Here is a 21,226-nt window from a genome sequence, read left to right on the forward strand (position 1 = left end):
ATCTAGCATACGGGGAGGTGACTTGGAAGCGACTGACGTAATTCAGAAGTGAGTGAACAGCACCTGACAATTGTCCTGTCCTCTTTATGATGTCATCTTTAAGTAGGATTATTTCTCTTTCTTCTAACATGGGTTCTGAACCTCAGAGTAATCCATGTTATTTTACATAGCTCCATTGACCAGATATGCTCCTATAATTTAATGTCCTTTCTTTAAAAATACATTTTTTGGTATCTCTGATGCTTAAATATTAATAATAATAATCTCTCTATTATAAAAAAAATTCTTGGGATGAGACGAGACTTTTTTTCCTGCGACAAGACATGAGACAGAGAGACACTTTCACGTCCCGCAAGATGGACAAGTCTCATCATACTTACAACCTTTGGAAGCAAGTCCTGTGAGACGGTGACTTTAGCAAGTCACGCTGTTCTTACAACCAATTTCAAACAAGACTAACCTCTCAGTTGTCGGCATGCTTTTGGCAGACACACTTTCAGTGCTCTCAGCTCTTCAGAATGTTATACGTTCTAGACAACACGTCAACGATTAAGCGAAAAAGAAAAAGCAGCGCATTGAAAAGAGACCGCAAAGCATTGGAGAGAAAACAATGCAAAAAAGAACATTAATAATCTATGTGCATATTCTGAAAATAAGGAAAGAAATAATCAGCTCGTCCCGTGAGACTAGACTTTGTGCAAAGAGAATTAACCATACTCAGGGCCGGAAAAAGTAGAACGTCGTAAAGACCAAGGTGTTGGCGAGCAAAGTGAGTGGGGGGCAAAACACCCTAATAATAATAATAATAATAATAATCACCACAATCATTTCCACTCGTCCTTTTATTTGCAGGACCCACATTTCCTTTACAAATTTTGGGGAGCTGGTGGTCATCTCTTCAGCATCAGGCACAAGCAGAGGACCTCCACTGGAGGGGATGCCAGTCTGTCGTGTGGCACACTCTCACATTCTTACATAAACATGCTGGGCCAGTTTATCTGTTCATTCTTTTCTTTTCCAAACTTGTTTATTTATTTCAATGATCAGAATTACTTGAAGTTTCACTCAACATCTTCTGGTCACGTTGGAGACACTCTTGGCAGTATTGGAGGAAACTAAAGAGTCCCACAGAGACAAATGGAGAGAGCAGTCAGGCTGAGGATTAAACACAAGGCCTTCAAACTCTGAGGCCTCGGCTAACCACCAGTGATGGGTGTAACATTCTTGTTTTAAAATAACGAGCAGCGTCAGCACTAAATCTGGAGATTCTCACTATTGATAGCGTCAGTATGGGGAAGTTATAAGCAAAGTAGATTTAAAAAGTCAGTGGCCTGATATGTAAAGACTCTCCTTGTCAAATCAACTCATTTCTGTCAGTCGCCATTAGAGCCGTCAGACTTGAACTGCTGTCTCGAGAAGACCAGTTTGGTGTAAAAAACTGTAAAACTTGGAGCAGAAGGTAAGTTGGACTTTCAAGTTTCATTTGTAAGTGATGTACGTGATGAACCGAGTCATTAAAAGCTAACAATGATGGACTAAGTCCTGATAATCATAGCCATTAAAATATTAAAATGTACAATTAATTATAAAATAAAGAATGGAAAGGTGAGGTGAGGTGGCACAGTGTGAAGTGCTGTAGGGTCACAGGTCAGGGACTTGGGTTCAAATTGTCCACTTCAGCCGTGTCCGTGTGGAGTTGACTGGTGTCTGTGAGTTCAGCTCAGTTTATATTAATATAGCGCCTTTCACTGAGTGCTGGCACAGAGAGCCGTGGCAGGTTCTCTCAATACAGACTTTACAAACGACATAAAGAGCACACAGAGACACAACGTCATTTGAAACTGATTATTAAATTTGTCATTAAATGACTTGTTGAACTACAGAGAAGAGGAAAACAGAAACTCAGCCAGCAGCATCAATGGGGAAACTAAACCTGCAGGGGGTCCAGAGCCAGTCGTAAGGGAGAAATGAGGGTGAATGTGCCCTGTGATGGACTGGCACCCCTGCCAGGGTTGGTTCCTTATTTGTGCACACCGACTGTTTGCATTTTCTTCCTTATTTTAAGTGACTTTCACTCCAGTTTAACCAGTAGCTTGTCTTTGAATCCTGAAATCTCCCATCTACTCTGCATGTCTGTGATGTGCAGCACTTAGCACTGCACCGCCATGCATGGAGAGGCCAGAGTGTGGAAACCAAACTACAAACACAGAATAAATGTTACAAATAAAAGAAAATCTTGAAAATAAACACAAAAAAGTGAATAAATACAATTAAAGAATGAATATAATTTAAATGTACTTATCTGACTGAGGCCTTTATCCAAGGCGACTTACTCATTCAAGACACCACTGGTTACATGTCATTTTTTGATATTAAAGCACAGGCAGGTGACGTGATTCACTCAGGGTCTCACAGTGTCGGTGACAGACCTCAGGGCTTGAAGTCCAACGCCGTCACCACTGTGATCGTGGTGCATCATGTGACATTTATGTGTAAATTGTGACTTCAGATTTATTAAAACTGGACATATCTCTCATTATGTAAAGCAGATTTATTCATGGCAGGATCACAGGGAGTCACAGCCATTCTGGGCAGAATGAGGGGAAGGCAGGAGTCAGCGTGGCTTGGTGGCCTCTGCTGAGCAGGTCACAATGACACCACACAGTCACAAAATGAAAGAAACATGAAAGTGTTGAATGGGCAGACCTGAGAAAACCACTGGGAGAAAGAAAGTGCAAGGAATGAAGGGGCTTCAGATCTGATCAGCTATGAAAAGGAATGACTTGGAAAACGGCGAGCGGTCAACTCCTCTGAGGCTCTCCATGTCGTTTTGTATTGCAGGTCCCACAGCTCAACATGCTGCTCCTCATCTTTTTAGCTGTTGTTTCCTGTGCGGTTGGTAAGATCAGAACACGTCCACTTTATTTTAGTATCTTCTGTTTATTTCATTAACCTCTGTTTATTTCATGAACTGCCGGTTTATCTTTAAGCTCAATGTGATGTCAGTGGTTTCTACAGGCCGAGTGTCGTTTCTCCTGACTGCTGTTCACGTTTAATTTTTAAAATTTTGTCATTTGTTTACTTTCTTTCTCCTGTTTATGACCTCCTTGTTATTTGATTGACTTCTTCTCTCTGCTCATTGAACTCTCTGCACGACTTTGTTTGTCTTCTTTATGGCCTTTACATGATGGCCACAGTCTTGAACAGGTAATGAAGTTGAGGCCTTTGTGCTCTGCTCAGCTCCTCACGCTTGTGTCACACACTGATGTTTAAATTACAAATGTTTTACCATTCCTACACAGTTTAAATTTGGTAAAGTGTAAAAAAAGAGCTTCTCACACCCAGCACCATTTCAGCAGCACAGAGAGGGAAGTTCTGGGCAGGAGGCCACTGAGCTCAGTCGTCAGCCATCTCTGCATTAATAGCAAGACAGGACCACCCAGTCCGTCCAGGCCATTTAGTTGGTTAATAGCCTGACATTTCTAAAGGCCACCAGAGTCTCCACCTTACTGCCTGGACTCTGACATTTGTTCCAAATTCCTGTCACCCTTTGTGTTTCTATTTTGAATGCACTTGGCCTCAGTCACCACTAGGAGTCCTCGGCTCCTTAGTGAACTTTTTCATTAATTCTCTCAATCAGGATCATCAAAGAATTTGAAAATTGGGAACATTAAGATGAGTCTTCATGGTGAGCTCTTTAACTAAGCTGGGCGGGGCCACGCTGATGTCACTGCTGCTGGCTCCTCCCCCTGCCTTTATCTGGAGGCCTGAGCAGCAGATGAGCCGCTGGCTCCTTGTGAGTGTTTGATTTGTTTTGGTGTGTTTGGAAGTATTGCTGTTGGTCTTGTTGGATTCACTGGCTTTTTAAACCTTTTTCTGCCTCTGTTTTTGTATCGTTGTTACTGGATTATGTATTTGGACTTCTTTGCTGTGATTACATTTTTAAGCAAATCTTTTTTTTGCCTTTTTCACTCTCTTCTGCACTGACCAGTTTAGATCCTGTCACACTTATGGTTATTTTTGGAGGCCTCAGCCAAATTTCGCTGTCCAGCTTACAACATCTGTTATAATTTATGACATTCTTGTGTTGTTTGTAATGGAGTCATGATGATAGATAGATAGATAGATAGATAGATAGATAGATAGATAGATAGATAGATAGATAGATAGATAGATACAGTGGTGTGAAAAACTATTTGCCCCCTTCCTGATTTCTTATTCTTTTGCATGTTTGTCACACAAAATGTTTCTGATCATCAAACACATTTAACCATTAGTCAAATATAACACAAGTAAACACAAAATGCAGTTTGTAAATGATGGTTTTTATTATTTAGGGAGAAAAAAAAATCCAAACCTACATGGCCCTGTGTGAAAAAGTAATTGCCCCCTGAACCTAATAACTGGTTGGGCCACCCTTAGCAGCAATAACTGCAATCAAGCGTTTGCGATAACTTGCAATGAGTCTTTTACAGCGCTCTGGAGGAATTTTGGCCCACTCATCTTTGCAAAATTGTTGTAATTCAGCTTTATTTGAGGGTTTTCTAGCATGAACCGCCTTTTTAAGGTCATGCCATAGCATCTCAATTGGATTCAGGTCAGGACTTTGACTAGGCCACTCCAAAGTCTTCATTTTGTTTTTCTTCAGCCATTCAGAGGTGGATTTGCTGGTGTGTTTTGGGTCATTGTCCTGTTGCAGCACCCAAGATCGCTTCAGCTTGAGTTGATGAACAGATGGCCGGACATTCTCCTTCAGGATTTTTTGGTAGACAGTAGAATTCATGGTTCCATCTATCACAGCAAGCCTTCCAGGTCCTGAAGCAGCAAAACAACCCCAGACCATCATACTACCACCACCATATTTTACTGTTTGTATGATGTTCTTTTTCTGAAATGCTGTGTTCCTTTTACGCCAGATGTAACGGGACATTTGCCTTCCAAAAAGTTCAACTTTTGTCTCATCAGTCCACAAGGTATTTTCCCAAAAGTCTTGGCAATCATTGAGATGTTTCTTAGCAAAATTGAGACGAGCCCTAATGTTCTTTTTGCTTAACAGTGGTTTGCGTCTTGGAATCTGCCATGCAGGCCGTTTTTGCCCAGTCTCTTTCTTATGGTGGAGTCGTGAACACTGACCTTAATTGAGGCAAGTGAGGCCTGCAGTTCTTTAGACGTTGTCCTGGGGTCTTTTGTGACCTCTCGGATGAGTCGTCTCTGCGCTCTTGGGTTAATTTTGATCGGCCGGCCACTCCTGGGAAGGTTCACCACTGTTCCATGTTTTTGCCATTTGTGGATAATGGCTCTCACTGTGGTTCGCTGGAGTCCCAAAGCTTTAGAAATGGCTTTATAACCTTTACCAGACTGATAGATCTCAATTACTTCTGTTCTCATTTGTTCCTGAATTTCTTTGGATCTTGGCATGATGTCTAGCTTTTGAGGTGCTTTTGGTCTACTTCTCTGTGTCAGGCAGCTCCTATTTAAGTGATTTCTTGATTGAAACAGGTGTGGCAGTAATCAGGCCTGGGGGTGGCTACGGAAATTGAACTCAGGTGTGATACACCACAGTTAGGTTATTTTTTAACAAGGGGGCAATTACTTTTTCACACAGGGCCATGTAGGTTTGGATTTTTTTTCTCCCTAAATAATAAAAACCATCATTTAAAAACTGCATTTTGTGTTTACTTGTGTTATATTTGACTAATGGTTAAATGTGTTTGATGATCAGAAACATTTTGTGTGACAAACATGCAAAAGAATAAGAAATCAGGAAGGGGGCAAATAGTTTTTCACACCACTGTAGATAGATAGATAGATAGATAGATAGATAGATAGATAGATAGATAGATAGATAGATAGATAGATAGATAGATAGATAGATAGATAGATAGATAGATTTTTACAGATGCTCTTTAAACAAATAAATGCATAAATAGGTAGATAAGTAAGTAAATAAATAAATAAAAATAAATACACACACACACAGACTTTGGTTTGATCAAACACTGGAATGGAAATTTAAAAGAAAGAAAAGTTGTGACTCGACTCTTATGTTTTGTCATAGCTCTCACATGTTTCTGTCTTGGTGACATTAAGTTTACCTGACCTGCTGAACCCGAGTTCTCCCATTTAACTTTTCTGAAAAGTGGAAGGAGAAGTCAGTGAAATGCAGTTGCCGGTCAGCCATCGGGTGTAAGCTGAGTGACCGCAGAGCCATCAGGTGTCACCTTACTCTCCAGTGGCCCTGTGCTGATGTGCTGATGTGCAGGACCACTAAGAGAGATGTAAAGAATTAAAAATCTATGAAGATAATTTGTATAACTGGTGTAACTGTGGGGTCCTTAACGGCGTGTTGTCCTTTATCCTGAATCTCAGAGAAAAAAAGTTAAAGGAGAAGACCAGCAGTGCAATTGAATTAATGAACTGAGGACATGGATGATGATGTTTGATGAATGGAAGGAAAAATGAAATAAAATGAGGGGTCAGCTTTAGGAGTCCTGATTTGTAGACAGAAAAGTGAAAACTGCACAGACCACCATAGGCAGCCCCTCCATTTGCAGTCATGAAAACAAGAGATGAGTAGAGGAGCTGAATGGAGGTGGACTGTCAAGAGATGAGAAAGGAAAGAGAAACATCTGACTGACATTTAGGATTAAGAGCAGCGGAGAATTAGCACAACTACAGGACTGTCACCTCAGTGCGAGGACCCTGCTGTCCCTTTCACAATGACGTTGTTTTTATGTCTTTAGTGTTATTCATTTACTGAAGCTTATATGAAAAGAATAGCGAGGTCTTCATTTGTGTCCGAACAAAAATCACTGACTTCATTTTTTTTGGTGTTTTACAGATGAGAGAGCCATTTATGAGCCAAAGGCATTATGTGTACCAGAAGGATCAACTGTGAGGATAAACTGCACATACAAAGATCTAATAGAAACTACTGGTGTAACAGAACTGTGGTTTTATGGGTCTGATGGATACAAGATACGTCCTGATGGAGAAACCACTGTGTATCACACAGATAAGAAGAAAATAGCAAACAGTCACAGACAGCGAGTTGAGTTCTTAGGGAACAAACACACGACTTGTGGAATAAAGATCAGCAACGTGAGCAGAGAGGAGAGCGGCTACTACAAGTTTAGATACGAGGAGGGACAGCGGCCTTATTATAGATGGACACAAATACCAGGAGTGAAGGTCACAATCACAGGTAATAAAGAAATGATTTTGTGGACTTCATTTATGGTGGAGGTGAAGCTGATGGCACAGTTTGTGTTGAGTTGGCAGGACCTCTGGACACACACACCATATTAATGATGATGAAGATGAGGATGATGATTATCAATCGTGTCTGTCTATAAGATTAATGGCTGATTCCACCAGATGATGGACTTGTGTTACACCTGGAACTGGTGAAATGTGACACAACTATAAAATACATTGAAATGATGCATTTATTTAATTAAATTATTTCAAGTTTTTCTCTTTGATGCTCAGATGATCCCAAACATTCCTAAGCTGCACATCCAGTGGCTTTAACTTTAAGAGGATATCTGATGGACTCTTATGATATTTTTGCTGCCTCGGTAGTGATGGCCACTGATTGTCCTCTCAAAGTATAAATTGTGTCCACAGGATGGACGTCTCCTCTCAGACTGACCGATTATTATATGTGGTGTGATGCTGAGATGGTCAGATCTGAAGGTTTGCTCACCTTAACAATAAAACACATGAAAATGAAAACACTTCAGAGCAGACACTGAACAGATATTATTATTATTATTATTATTACTATTTTTATTATTATTATTATTACTGTTTTCTAATTCTTTTAAAGGTCTAAAGATTGAAGCAACATCAATGAAGGTAAAAGAAAACAAAGCAGTAACCCTGGAGTGTCAAATGAATTGCAGTCTCAGTGACCGCGTCTTCTGGTTCAGAAAAGGACAACATTTAAAAGAAACATCAAAGAAACTTGAGATTCCGAGAGCCTCCTATGAGGACCACGGCAGTTACTGGTGTCAGACTGGACACGTCAGGTCCCCAAGTTTTCTACTGAATGTTTCCTGTGAGTCGTATTTTGAGAGTTTTAACCGTGTGACTTGTGCAGAGTGAGAGTTCAGTCAGGGCTGCAGACAGAGACATGAAAAAGAAATCCAATCAAAGATAAAATAACACCACTGACTCAAGAGACGCTTCCTTCATAATACAACATGGATGTTACATGAGACACCTGATGAGGTTTGATGTTCTCAGTTTTTCCACTCTGATGTCGTGCTGATGGTAATTTTACCACCAATGGACGTGGTTACCTTGATATGCAGAAGTCAAAATGGCAGTACATGACAGTCAGCCTGGTCTTTCTTTGCAGTTTGTCCTTTCATTTTCTTTGTCCGCTGTGTCTCAATGGGTCCTGCACTTTATTGTAAGAGTGAATGGCAATCACCAAATTCAGGTGAGGCTGTGGGTCATCTGTGGGCACGCTGACACTTTGACATAGTGGATTATGGGAGGAAAACAAGGAGAACACAGCATGACCAGGTGAAGGCCCACCACACAGTTATTGGCCTGTGGCCTGGTCACTGTGAGGCAGAACACAAGCTGACATGACACTGTGACATCTTTTTAGTTACACACCTGAAAGGAAATGTGACAGAAACACGATTCATGACACTTCTCACTTTCTCAGTAACCTTTTACCATTTTTGTTTTATTTTAGATGCCCCTAGGAATGTTGTCATCAGAGGACATCCCACCACTGGTATAGAAGAAGGGACATCGGTGACTTTAAACTGCACAGCCTTGGCAAACCCACCAGGCCGCTACACCTGGGTCAAGGAGAACAGCAGCCAAGTAGGATCAGGGGATCAACTCCACATCAGCAAGTTTAATGCTAGTCACGAGGGGTCTTATCACTGTGAAGCCACAAACAACTACGGGACGACAAAATCTACAGCTGTCAACCTGACGGTAAACGGTGAGCAAGGGTTGTGGGTTAGAGGAGCAGAAATATAAATGAGAAAAAAGTCAAAGAAGTAAATGTGTAGAGTGTCCGGTTAGTCCGCACAGTCTGATTGGTCATTTTGGCTGTGGTAGATCAGTGGTAGGGATGATGAGAAGAAACTTTACGGGAGCAAAATTCAATTCCTGATTACAACAAGTTGTTTAATGTTACAAAACAAAATGAATCATTTCAATGAAGACAAAGTGAATATCACAGCAAGTGACATTCGGTGGCTAAATACTAATGAGGTGCAACCCGAGTCACCGTCAAGAACGGGAAGCATTGGCAAGAATACGAATGATGGTTACACAGCAGGCAATGGAGCTCGTCTACCATGGGAGTTAGTCACAAAGTAGGCAGGAGGTGAGGAGGGCGCCCTGAAATGAGCGACTCTGACAAACAGACCTCACAGAAATGTGATCAGGAGAGGAGGCAGTGAGGTTCAGTGACACGAGGACACCGAGGAAGAACGCTGAAGGTACACACAGGGCAAAAGATGTCAAATACTAAGTTTATTCTATTGTCTCTCTTTGACTAGTAAGAAGAGCTAGTTATATTATATTATATTATATTATATTATATTATATTATATTATATTATATTATATTATATTATATTATATTATATTATATTATATAAACATCTGTGCGTGGAAGTGTGTGTGTCTGTCTGTCCGGCTCAGAAGTTCGAGGGTACAGCATGAAGCTCAAAGAAATCGACTCTGTCGCCAAAGTGAAACCACCGAGAAAAGAGAAACGCGCTTAGCCACTGATAGACAATGGAGGTGAGCACATCGACAAAATGAAACTGCCGAGAAAACAGAACCTCACTTAGCCGCTAATTCACAACCGATGCGATTGATTGATTGAAGTGCCAGAATTCATGGTTTCTAGTAGCCTGGGCTTACACAGCTAGTATATTATATTATTCACCATCCCATTATTAAACCTACAGTCCAGTTTACAGATGTCAAATTACCAACGACACACACACATACACCGGAATGGCTGCATAGTGTCACCCGTGACATACTTGTATCGAAATCACTTGAGTATTTTTGTTTGAATGTGATATTTGAACTAATATGTGTGTAAATTGCAAGCTGATAGAGCCAGTTGTTAGTTAGATATTGGGAAGGTAATAGATATCTGCGTGTACACTTTGGCATAAAAATGGGTGATCGAAATTTAGAGCAACGTATTAATATTACATTTTGAGGAAAATCAGCAAATGCACTAGTGTAACGTTACAGCTGTTGTGGTGAAGATGCTATGAAAAGGTCGAGTGAGTTTGAGTGGCATAAGAGGTTCAAAGATGGACGAGAAGATGTGATGGAGAATGCAATGGAAATCCCAGGATTCACTGCCCCCTTAAAAAGCACACAGGTTGCACTCACAGTTTAAGACCATGCTGGTGTGCTTCTTCGATTACAATTGAATAGTCCACCAAGAATTTATTGAACAGGGACAAACAATCAACCAGCAATGCTATTTAGAGGTACTGAAGAGATTACGAGATTCTGTTCAAAGAAAAAGACCCGAATTGTGGCCTGAGAAGTGGATCAGTCATCATGACAATGCGCCAAGTCACACTGGGCTCACTGCGAGAGACTTTCTGGCCAAAGAATCGATTACCCAATTAGATCAGCTGCCTATTCACCTGACTTAGTTCCCTCTGATTTCTGGCTATTTCTAAAATTAAAAGCTGTACTGAAAAGATGAAGACTTTCTAATATAACTGAAATCCAACAGAAAGTGAGACAGCTGCTCAACAGTATTCTGGAAAATGAATTTCAGGCCTGTTTCCAGAAATTTGAATGTCGTGTAACACCAGAATCCCTGAAACCTATGAAAAAACTTGTAATCCCATGTCACCTTCACACCTCTCCATTAGCGTCTTTTGTTTTGCAAATGTGTCGATGGAGAGGTGTGAAAGAATTTAAGGTAATGTGGGATTACGAGTTTTTTCGTAGGCTTCAGGGATTCTAGTGTTAAGTCAGTGTAGAGATGCACAAGGGGAGTTCTTTGAAGGCGACAGTAGCCACTAGTCTTCAGTTCAACATGAAGATTTTGTAAAGGTGCATTCCGGGATTTAATTTGTCACACCTCGTACAGGCCCATGGATTTGTGGTCTTTGTGGTCAAAACTGAAGAAAAATGCCCAGGAAACAAAGGGGAATTATGCAGATGTCACCCTAACAGTGTGAACGTGACATTGTAGAGCACTAAATGCTTTGTGACCTTGAATATCATGCTGTTTCATCCCTTCATCCATTTTCAGACTTGCCCATTCAGTTTAGAGTCACTGGAATCTGCTGCCTACCCTAGCAACATTGGGTTGAAGGAAGACCCCGATCCCAGACAGGACTCTAGTTCACCACCATCCAGACTTAAACACAGTCATGTGGAGCCAGCCTGGAGACATAAGATAATCAAACAACAAATCTTTGTCATCTGTGAGGAAAACTGAAGTTCATGGAGGGAGAATGAAACACTGGGAATGGATGGATGGATGGATGTGATGTTAGGATGACTTCTACAGTAGATGGAATTTCATTGTCCTTCCTTTGTAAAGGACTCCATCATTCAGAGTGCCTGATTCTAAAGTAGATGTTGTGACATGCAGGATGACAACACTGAGCAGAATGATAATATTTTATTACAATTTGTGTGCTATGCATTTAAAATGTGAATTATGCAAAATGTATCAAATAGAAGCTCTGTGCTACACCCACTGTGTCGTTTTATCTGTCATTTTGTTTTCTAGAGAACAAGAACACAAGTTATGCCTTAATTGCCGTACTAAGCCTTATTATCCTATTAGGAATCTCTTTAGGGATTTTCATCTTTCTAAGGTAAGGTGTTGTTTTCTTATACAGTGTGACCAGTAGGGGGCCTTGCAGCACCCCAAACACAACCACAACTACACAAGTCCCGGGTTCAAGCAAGTGATTTATTGTCCACAAATATCTTTCACAGGCTCCTTCAAAGGTTGCACAAGAACATTTATACGCTAGGGTCTTCTTCTCAGTCTCTTCCCTCTCCTCCACTCCTCCTCAGTGAGCTTCATCCTCATCTATCCAACTCTGACTCACTGATTGAGGAGGAATGGTTTCCTTCATTCCGGACACGAGAGTACTTCTACTGCCACCACATTGCATCCAGGAACAACTTCTGAGCCAGGAAAAGCCTCCCATTAAAGGAGGAAACCTGCTCCCCACTGTGCCCTCTGGCGGCTCCCATGAGACCCAACAATAATAATAATAATAATAATATATTTTATTTATATAGCACCTTTCCCAAGCTCAAGGGCTGTCCATTGAAACTCCTTTCCTATGAAGCACTACAGGTGTGTATACGAGAGACCCACCAGAGAGCTGCTGCCACCCGTCAGACTGGCGAAGCACATGACTCCGGGTGGTGGTCTCCTTCCACCTTACTATTATCAAGACGTCCCAGCTAGGTAGGGAAGCATCCATTCCAGCCGGGATGCTAGCCAACCTTTGTCTTCTATGGCAACAGTCTTTCAAGGTTCTCTAAACAGATGGCCATGCCTTAAGTGACTTCACCCTGTAATGCACCTTCTTTGTATTTGTGGTCCGCTCCATGGTGTGTGGGGTGGTTCATTGTGAATACACAAGTTCTATAAATGAGGCCCCAGGTCTTCAGTGACACCATGGCTTTCTCTGCAATTTCTCTAAAGTAAAGACCTCCACTTGTCACAGGGTTGGAATGGTCAGTCTGTCTGCCGTTGTCCGTGGCCATTTGTCTCCGTTATGATAGCAGCACATACAGTGCAATAAGGACCAGCAAATGTTTCAAAGTGTGGAGCTTCACAGTTTGTTCCAGCACTGTTTTTACTCAGACAGAGGGTTTGTAAGTAATCCACACATGTCGGGACACCTGCAGGAATGGTTTGCCTCAACTTTGAAGGCTTCATTCACTTTCTATTGCTGCATAAAAGCTGTAAGCTGTTAACCTTTTGCTTATTCTCTGAAAAGGCCTTTTGCATAACTTATTATTATTTTTCAGTTTTTGATAACCAGAACTTTTCTTTTATAGATGACTGACAGTTTATCCCTAACTTTTGTCCCATTTTACTGGTCTTAAACTGCTTAAATTTCAACAAAAATGGAAGAAATGGGTGTGTGCCAAAACTTTTGACCTTTACTTATACTCTATGTCCTTAAAAAAAGAAACACACGTGTAGAACGGGTTGAGGTTTGAACTCTGAGTGGCACATTTAATGGCATCTACACACACTGTGACCTTCACAAGTTTTACTAAAAGGACAACGCTGGTGGCTCAGCTACACCTCCATGACTTGCTGCTCTCCCATCTTGTTTGATGCTTGGGGCCACAAGTCGTGGATTTACAGGCAGCTCTGGTGTTGATTCACAGAATTCTCTAAAGCTGAGATCCTCTCATTTGTAGAGGAAGAGAGCTGACGGCAAGTTTGTGGTATCATCTCACTATCCATCTGCAATGTAACATTCAAAGGCCACACTTATTTGTATGTCTAATTATTCTCATAATGCAGAGTCTGCTCTATGAAGTCTTACTTATATTTGCTTTTGTTGTACAGGAAAAGGACCCAGAAGAAAAAACAGCAAAAAAGAGAAACCCAAGTAAGCAAAGAGGTGTGGGATTCATTTGTGTGGAGTCTGCATGGTCTTCTTGTGTCCATTTACTTGTCCAACCTCCCTCACGCTCAACAAGTGTGTGCTCTGCTAACTGGCAAACCTAAATTGAGTGTGTGTGTGTGTGTGTGTCCAGGTTTGGTCCCCACTTTGTACCAAGTGTGGTGTGCTCTGTGTCGTGTCAGTGAACGTATTGTAAATCATAGGGTGTATATGCAGAATACTAATGAATATTCATGGATTTATGTTCTTTACTTTTAAAGAATGTAAAAGATAGTGTGTATGAAGAAGTGTCTGCCCAAAAAGATGAACCTGTGGAGCTGGAAGAAGGACAAGGAGAAAGAGAAGAGGAGACTTTCAACTACATGACTGTGCAGTTCAAGGGTAACCCTGACAAAAAGTAAGCAGCGCTTTTATGATTCTAGCCACTCATTTCTGTTTTCTGCACTGTGAATGTTCTTAAATGAAACATTAGAGCATTAGAATAATCGAGATGAGGACAGGCCATTCAGTCCAGCACAGCTCACCAGTCCTATCCACTTAATTCTTCTAAAAAAACATCACGTGGAGTTTTGAAAGTCCCTAAAGTTCTACTGTCTACCACACTACTTGGTAGCTTATTCCAAGTGTCTGTGGTTCTCTGTGTGAAGAAAAACTTCATAATGTCTGTGCGAAATTTACACTTCACAAGTTTCCATCCATGTCCTCATGTTCATGATGAACTTCTTTTAAAGCCACCGTCTCGGTCCACTGGACTAATTCCCTTCAAAATGGTAAGCATGTCACTCAGGTCTCCTCTTAATCTCCTTTTGCTTAAACTCTAAAGGGTCAGCTCTTTTAATTTTTCCTCATAATTCATCCCCTGTAAGCCCTGAATCAGCCTCATCGCTCTTCTCTGGACCTTCTCTAGTGCTGCTATGTCCTTTTTATAGCCTGGAGACCAAATCTGCACCCAGGACTCCAGATGAGGCCTCACCAGTGTGTTATAAAGCCTGAGCAGAACCTCCTGTGACTTGTACTCCACACATCAGGGCGCTATATAACCTGACAGTCTGTTAATGGCTTCTGAACACTGTCTGGAAGTTGATAGCTTAGACTCCTAAATCCTTCTCATAAGGTGGACTTTCGATATTCAGACCTCCCACTGTGTATTCAGACTTCACGTTTTTGCTTCTTACATGTAATTCTTTACATTTACTGACATTAAATTTCATCATCCACAAATCTGCCCAAGCCTGTCTGCTGTCCAAGTCCCTCTGTGATGATTCAATGGATTCTCGATGATTTGCCAATCTGACTATCTTGCAACATATGCAAACGTAACCAGCTTGTTCTTTATATTCCTATCTAAATCATTTCTATATATCAAAAATAACAGCAGCCCCAGCACTGACCCCTGCTGGACACCACTCTTAATGTCAGCCAGTTCTTTTAAGGTTCCTCACACCATCACCTTCCTGTGTCTGAGCTGATTCTGCACCCATCTACACACCACATCCTGAACTCTCACATCTTGTAGTTTGATGCCCACCCTTCTCACATGCCGCCTCACCAAAAGCTTTCTGAAAGTTGAGCTAAACACATCACACGGCCCACAGTGTCATGCACTTCAAACATATGGTGATTAATCTATCATGCTTATTCAATGTACAGTGGCACCTTTACGCTGTGGACACAATCTCGCGGTGTGCCACACGCCTTTTCTTCAGCAGGTCAGGTGACTCACTAGGCTGGAGAGCACAGCGGCCATCTTGTCATTTGTCATTGTCTAGGCGTGTGCCACTTGGCCACTGTGCTTCCTCAAATTACAAAGAGCTGTCACAGCTTTAGTCACACATTAAATGTGATGTGAGCTAAAGCTCATTGTAGACAGGAGTGTGCTTAGCCTTTTCCTTTATCGTGTCTACTGTCCCCCATCACTGAGTTACTCACTCACATGTTACTGTAGTAGCACATTCTGTGAGCTTCTTGTGATTTTTAAACAAGCCCCAGCATGAGAGCCATGTTTGATGGCTGCAAAATAATGGATGACCGTTGTGGCGTTTGTCTCTGACTTATCTTGCCAGAATCTTTGCAGACATAAAATGTGTTAAGAGTCGTTACACAGCTAAAGAGCCGCAGTGTTTGTTTAATATGTTGTGGAAGATCAGCCCGACTACAGACAGATACCATAACACACAAGTCCACAAACACACACACACACAATACAGTGCACAAATCACCCCAGCTAGGCTCAGTCCCGGCTTTCCTTCTCTTTTCTTGATTGTTCTGCCGCCTCCACTCCTCTCCTCTCCTCACAAGCTCCGGCTCCCTGAACGGAGTGAGGTAGCCTCTTTCATGCTCCAGGTGCTCCCCGATCATCTTCCGGCAGCACTTCCGGGTACTGGCAGAAGTGCTGCAGTCCAAAGCTCCGGAGCTGTCCAGGCGATGCAAACCAGGGGGGCTGCCCTCTCGTGTCCCTGTCCTCTCCTCAAAAGGGCGTCTCAACTGGGTAAGACCCCTGGCAATCTGCAAAAACGTGTAAGGTGACGGAGAGCACAACAGAACAGCATGAAGAGGTCAGAATGGAGAGGCGTTTTGGAATCAAATGTTAACAACATGGAGGCTCAAATTCTGGCACTAGCCGTTTCAACATGTCCTACTGTTTGTGAAGAGGAGGCCTTAATAATAGACACCTACACAGCACTTATGGCTGTAACCACACAAGAAAGATAAGAAAATGGATAAATAACTTGAATGCTTTCATGCTTCTATGTATCCACGTAACGTCTGGGTTTAAATGTTTGTTACATGCTTATATACAGTAACTCCTTATTGAATTATATTTAAGCAGAAAATACTTCTCTATACACAATATTTTGTAAACGCTCTGTCCGCATTCAGAATTGCTTTTCCTTACTTATCCATATCAAGCACTTTTCCTTTAAGTTGCTCCAGACCAAGTGACATATCCATAGCCATTTGTAAAAAGTCTGCAGAGTAACAGAGATGGCCATGAAGATGGAGGAAATGACACACATAGGCAGAAATGTGGTATGAAAATGAAGGCAGTGATGCGGTAAAGAGACACGTGTGTCTGTATTGGCCTTTGTGACAGTTTAAGGTCTCCGTGACCCCTTGAACCCTCAGACCAGACGTCAGACTCCAGATAAAAGTCCAAATATTGAATTTATTATAATAATAATGTGCACAAAGCACCAGTACTCCACACTACTCTAATAATCAATAATTAATACAATCAACAATACTCAATCCTCCACTCCCAGATGCTTAGCCACCCTGCCTCCCAACTCAGCTCAGTGTCTGGGCTTTCCCAGAGTCCTTTTATACCCCCTGACCCGGAGGTGTTCCTGTCCAACAATCCACATGTCCTTATGACTTCCGGGTTAGGGTAAAAGTCCTTTTCCTCAACCTGGAAGCATGTCGTTTCTTCTTGTCATGTGATCATGACGCACTTCCGGGTCATAGGGCACGTAAGAGTCCTTGAGCCTCCCTGCAGCGTCCTCTGGTGGGCCCCACGGTGTCCAGCAGGGTTGGGAATAAAAACTCCATTGTCCATAATTCCCTGCTGGTCTTTGGGGCACTTCCATGCTATAGGGAGGGCTCCATCTAGCAGCCTGGGGGTATTGGCCGGGGTAAATGGCCGGCCATCCCTCACACCTTAAAATTGGTATTCTTTATGTGGGTTGTTGAAATTGGAGTTTTCTTACTGCTCTCCACACATTCATTGCAATCATTTCCACATTTTGCATAGCTGTATGCTATACATGGTGAAATGTGTCCTCCTTGAGCTGTACATAGAGATGAGGACTTTGTGTATGTCTCACGAAAATGGATGGATCTGAGTAGATCTGATGAGCCCCTGGCTAAAAGGACTTTCTTAATAATAATAATTCTTTATTTATTTGTCACATACATAGTTATCTGCGGTGGGTTGGCACCCTGACCGGGATTGATTTCTGCCTTGTGCCCTGTGTTGGCTGGGATTGGCTCCAGCAGACCCCCGTGACTCTGTGTTCGGATTCAGCGGGTTGGAAAATGGATGGATGGATACATAGTTATACAGAACAACACACAGTGACATGCATCTTTTTCGCACACCCCTTGGGGTCAGAGCGCAGGGTCAGCCATTATACAGCGCCCCTGGAGCAATTGAAGGTTAAGGGCCTTGCTCAAGGGCCCGGCAGAGTAACATCTCTTTTGGCAGTAACCTTCGGGATGCCAGCGCAGATCCTTAGCTTCTTTATTCAGTGGTCAGTGCTGGCTGTTCTCATGATGCCCCGACGCCCACCAGAAACAACACAACATCAGTCAGCCATTGTGCCAGATTGGTCAACTAGTGCTGGGTGTTTACCAGTGAGTGATGGCATCAGCCTGGCCTGGCATCACATGACACGAGGTCTAGGTGGGTGATGACGGATTGATCCTGCAGCTCTCACAAATCTTGACGTTTGTACAGGGCAGGACAGGACTTGGGGGTCCTTTTTCTTTTTTATTTAGCACCTTTCTTTAGAGAATGTCATCATGAGGTGTTTTAATGTGTATTATTGTGTAGTGTGTTATACTTCATGGACCTCTTTTAAATTTTGCTTTCTTTTTATTATCTTTTTAGAATACAAGTGAAAGAACAAAAAAAGAAGGCCAAAGAGATTAATGGAGATGTCATCTACAGTTCAGTATTTACAAAGTGAGGAGGTGTGTGTGTTTGAACCATGAGTGTGAAGACTGGCTGAACACACCTGGATTACTGGGAGAAGTCAATGAATTGTCAGCTTTAGTGAAATGGCCGTCTGTGGACAAGAGGATGTCCATAATCTGAACACCTCAATGACCTACTAACTGTAAATGGAGAACTAACTCTGCTCTTAATGGGCAGAGTTAATGGCCGCTATTCATGTCCATTGCTAATATAATTCTTTTCAGAAAAGATCAGATGAACTTTGTCTTCTCATCGCGTCACTCATCCTCGAGGTTTGATGCCACCTTGCACTTGAATTCATGCACTTAAGCTTTGTAATGAAGTGTTTTGAGAATAAAGACATGGAAATCTAATCCGTGTCTCAGTCCGAGTCGACTGTTCATTGATCTTTGACTGGATTCTTCAGGAATATCAGATCTGTGCTTGGCCTTTAACCACAAGCATCAAGACTTAATAAACTGCCTTAAAGTGAAGAGTGGTCAAGGGTTTTCGATCAATAAGTGCAATCAGGTTTTTGAATTCTCTCTACAAAAAATTACAATGAGGTCTTTTCATTTGTTCCAGGCACTGTCACCTATTCACTCTGAGCAGATATCATTTCTTCTACGCCATGGACCACACTGCAGGCAACCGATGTTGTGGTTAATCTGCTATCTGATCAGAGCTAAGAGTTTACATAATGCATTCAAATTGTGTAAATAAGTTCTTTACAAATACACCACATGGTGAACTTCTTCTTACTTTCAGTAAGAGTCATTTTGTGCTCTAACAATTCACCAGCCTCTGCAGCACCATGGTCCCTGGACTGAGCAGGTGCCCTAGCAGATGTGATGTAGCCAGTGTGGACAGTCCTCACTGTGTACCTGCACAGGACGATGACAACACAGGTGGGCTTTCCTCAGATGTCTGATGAAGTTAAGATGTTGCTGAGTCCTGATGACGACAGATGAAAAGTGTTGTACCGACTTCACATTGTCAGAGGTGATGATGACTCCATCATAGACAGGAGTGTGTTTAGCCTTCATCATGTTTACTGTCTCCCATCAGCCGGTTTTCCTCACAGCTACAGTACCTCCTGCTCCTCCGCACTTAATGGAAGATAACTGCAGTAAGTCTATCGTCTTGCTATAAATTGAAGTTCAGCTCCATTTCTGTTCATCGCATATTTAACACACATTGCCACAGAAGAACACACTGATCTGCTTTGATATTTCGTGTCTCGTCATTCAGTCGTTTTTCATGGTCAGGTGCTCTCACTCCACACAAAATCTGTGCTGTCACCCAAACACTTAAATAAGAACATCAAATACGCCATCGCTTGACATAACCCAACAAGGTAGTGAATGTGAAGCCATAGCATGATGTCATCAAGATGATGGCAAAAGGTTGAAGTACTGAATTCATCATGAAAATACTGAGAATTTCTCAAATCATCAGCAAAATACATTTAACCCACTGAAGATTCTGACCTCTGCGTCTTCTCTTGTCATGGCTTCTGTTTTTGCCATCTTCCATAAACCTCACACAAATACAGTCCTTAAACACACCTCTTGTGGCAGATCTAACATGTAAGCTGTGATCTTCACAATGGAGATCTACATGGTGTCTTCTTGAGGAAAATGGGCCTCCATTAATATTTCTAAGTAGATTACTTGAGTTGAGTGGTGGACATTCTGGACATTCTATACGTGCTGCGACTGGAAGTCACAGAATCAGTTAAGTTGGACTCTGTGCACCTGAAGAAGATGATGGTGAGCACAGATGGAGCCTTCATCTGTATACCCTAAATGGGTTGTGTCCACTTTAGGCCATCAGTAGTCATCAGTAGAAGAGTAGACTTTTGTTTTAACTACACGTTATCTTGTAACGGCTGTCAGGTGTATTTGCTGTCAGTGTCTGTTTCTACCCTCCATTATTATTATTTTTTAATTATAATACACAATTCACTCTCAAGGGTTAGTCAAACCGGTGGACTGCTTTACAAGGAGCACCTGACTCAGAGGCCCAATGTGAGCCATAAACAAGAGAGGACAGGAGCCAGAGGGACAGAGGAGAACGTGCCGGCAATCGAGGAAATACCCGCCTGCAGGAAGCCATTAGACGAACCCGGGTTCATCGATACAGAAGGGAGAAAGGGTTACGAATGGGTGGAGGATCAATGGTGAAGTCAGGAGAGGACCTGGTGGACCTGTGAAAAGGGACTGTGGGTGTTATTTGGGTGTCTTAAGGTATGGCTTGGCGAAACCCTCGTAAGCACGAATTTTAAGATAATGGCAATCACACTTATGGACATTTCAAGGACTTTTTGAACATGGTATGTTAACATTTTGATATAATTGTTAATTGTGTATTAGGGGTTTATTTCTTGAGGGTTTTTGTAAAGGGCGAAGGGGGTGTGCTGCAGCGACGGGTTGTGTAAATATCAGATAAAGTTTTCTTATGTGTATAATTGTCTTTTTTTTTTTACAAGAACTCCTTCATTTCCTTGCTTACATTCATCTCTGTTGACGTGTTCTCTACTTGCGTTGTGTAGTTAGTTGGTACAGTAGTGTGGGTCACTCGCACTGTGGTTCATTTATTATTTTCCATTTTTGGCCGCCCATATCTTTCCATATAATACGCTACTGTGGCTATCCGTTTGCCTGTCCAGGATTTTAAATCACCTGTAGCTCACAAATCATTTGACCTATTGACCTGAAATTTGGTCCACATATCCTACGCGAAGTCTACTACGTGATGATTGACCTCTAAGGTTATTCCTCTTTTTGTTTTTATTTTATTTTATTGTAGAATCAACTCCCAGCAGTGGCCAGCAGGTTTGGTGTCATTCTCATCCCTACCACCTTCACCATCATTTCCCCTACCTCTTCATTTCTTAAATCATTCTTGAG

At 42.0% G+C, this 21,226-nt stretch overlaps 1 protein-coding gene across 1 annotated transcript; it reads left to right on the top strand.

Moving 5' to 3' along the window:
• Nucleotides 1-1,261: 1,261 nt before the first annotated feature.
• LOC114667761 (carcinoembryonic antigen-related cell adhesion molecule 20-like) lies at nucleotides 1,262-20,864 on the top strand. Its single transcript, XM_051920517.1, has 9 exons — nucleotides 1,262-1,459; nucleotides 2,842-2,899; nucleotides 6,842-7,204; nucleotides 7,832-8,062; nucleotides 8,714-8,971; nucleotides 11,764-11,851; nucleotides 13,582-13,636; nucleotides 13,900-14,036; nucleotides 18,249-20,864. The coding sequence occupies exons 2-9, from the start codon at nucleotides 2,857-2,859 to the stop codon at nucleotides 18,325-18,327; spliced, it is 1,254 nt and encodes a 417-aa protein (XP_051776477.1). The 5' UTR covers nucleotides 1,262-1,459; nucleotides 2,842-2,856; the 3' UTR covers nucleotides 18,328-20,864.
• Nucleotides 20,865-21,226: the final 362 nt, after the last annotated feature.

This window comes from Erpetoichthys calabaricus, chromosome 17 (genome assembly GCF_900747795.2).
Source record: "Erpetoichthys calabaricus chromosome 17, fErpCal1.3, whole genome shotgun sequence".
NCBI lineage: Eukaryota > Metazoa > Chordata > Cladistia > Polypteriformes > Polypteridae > Erpetoichthys > Erpetoichthys calabaricus.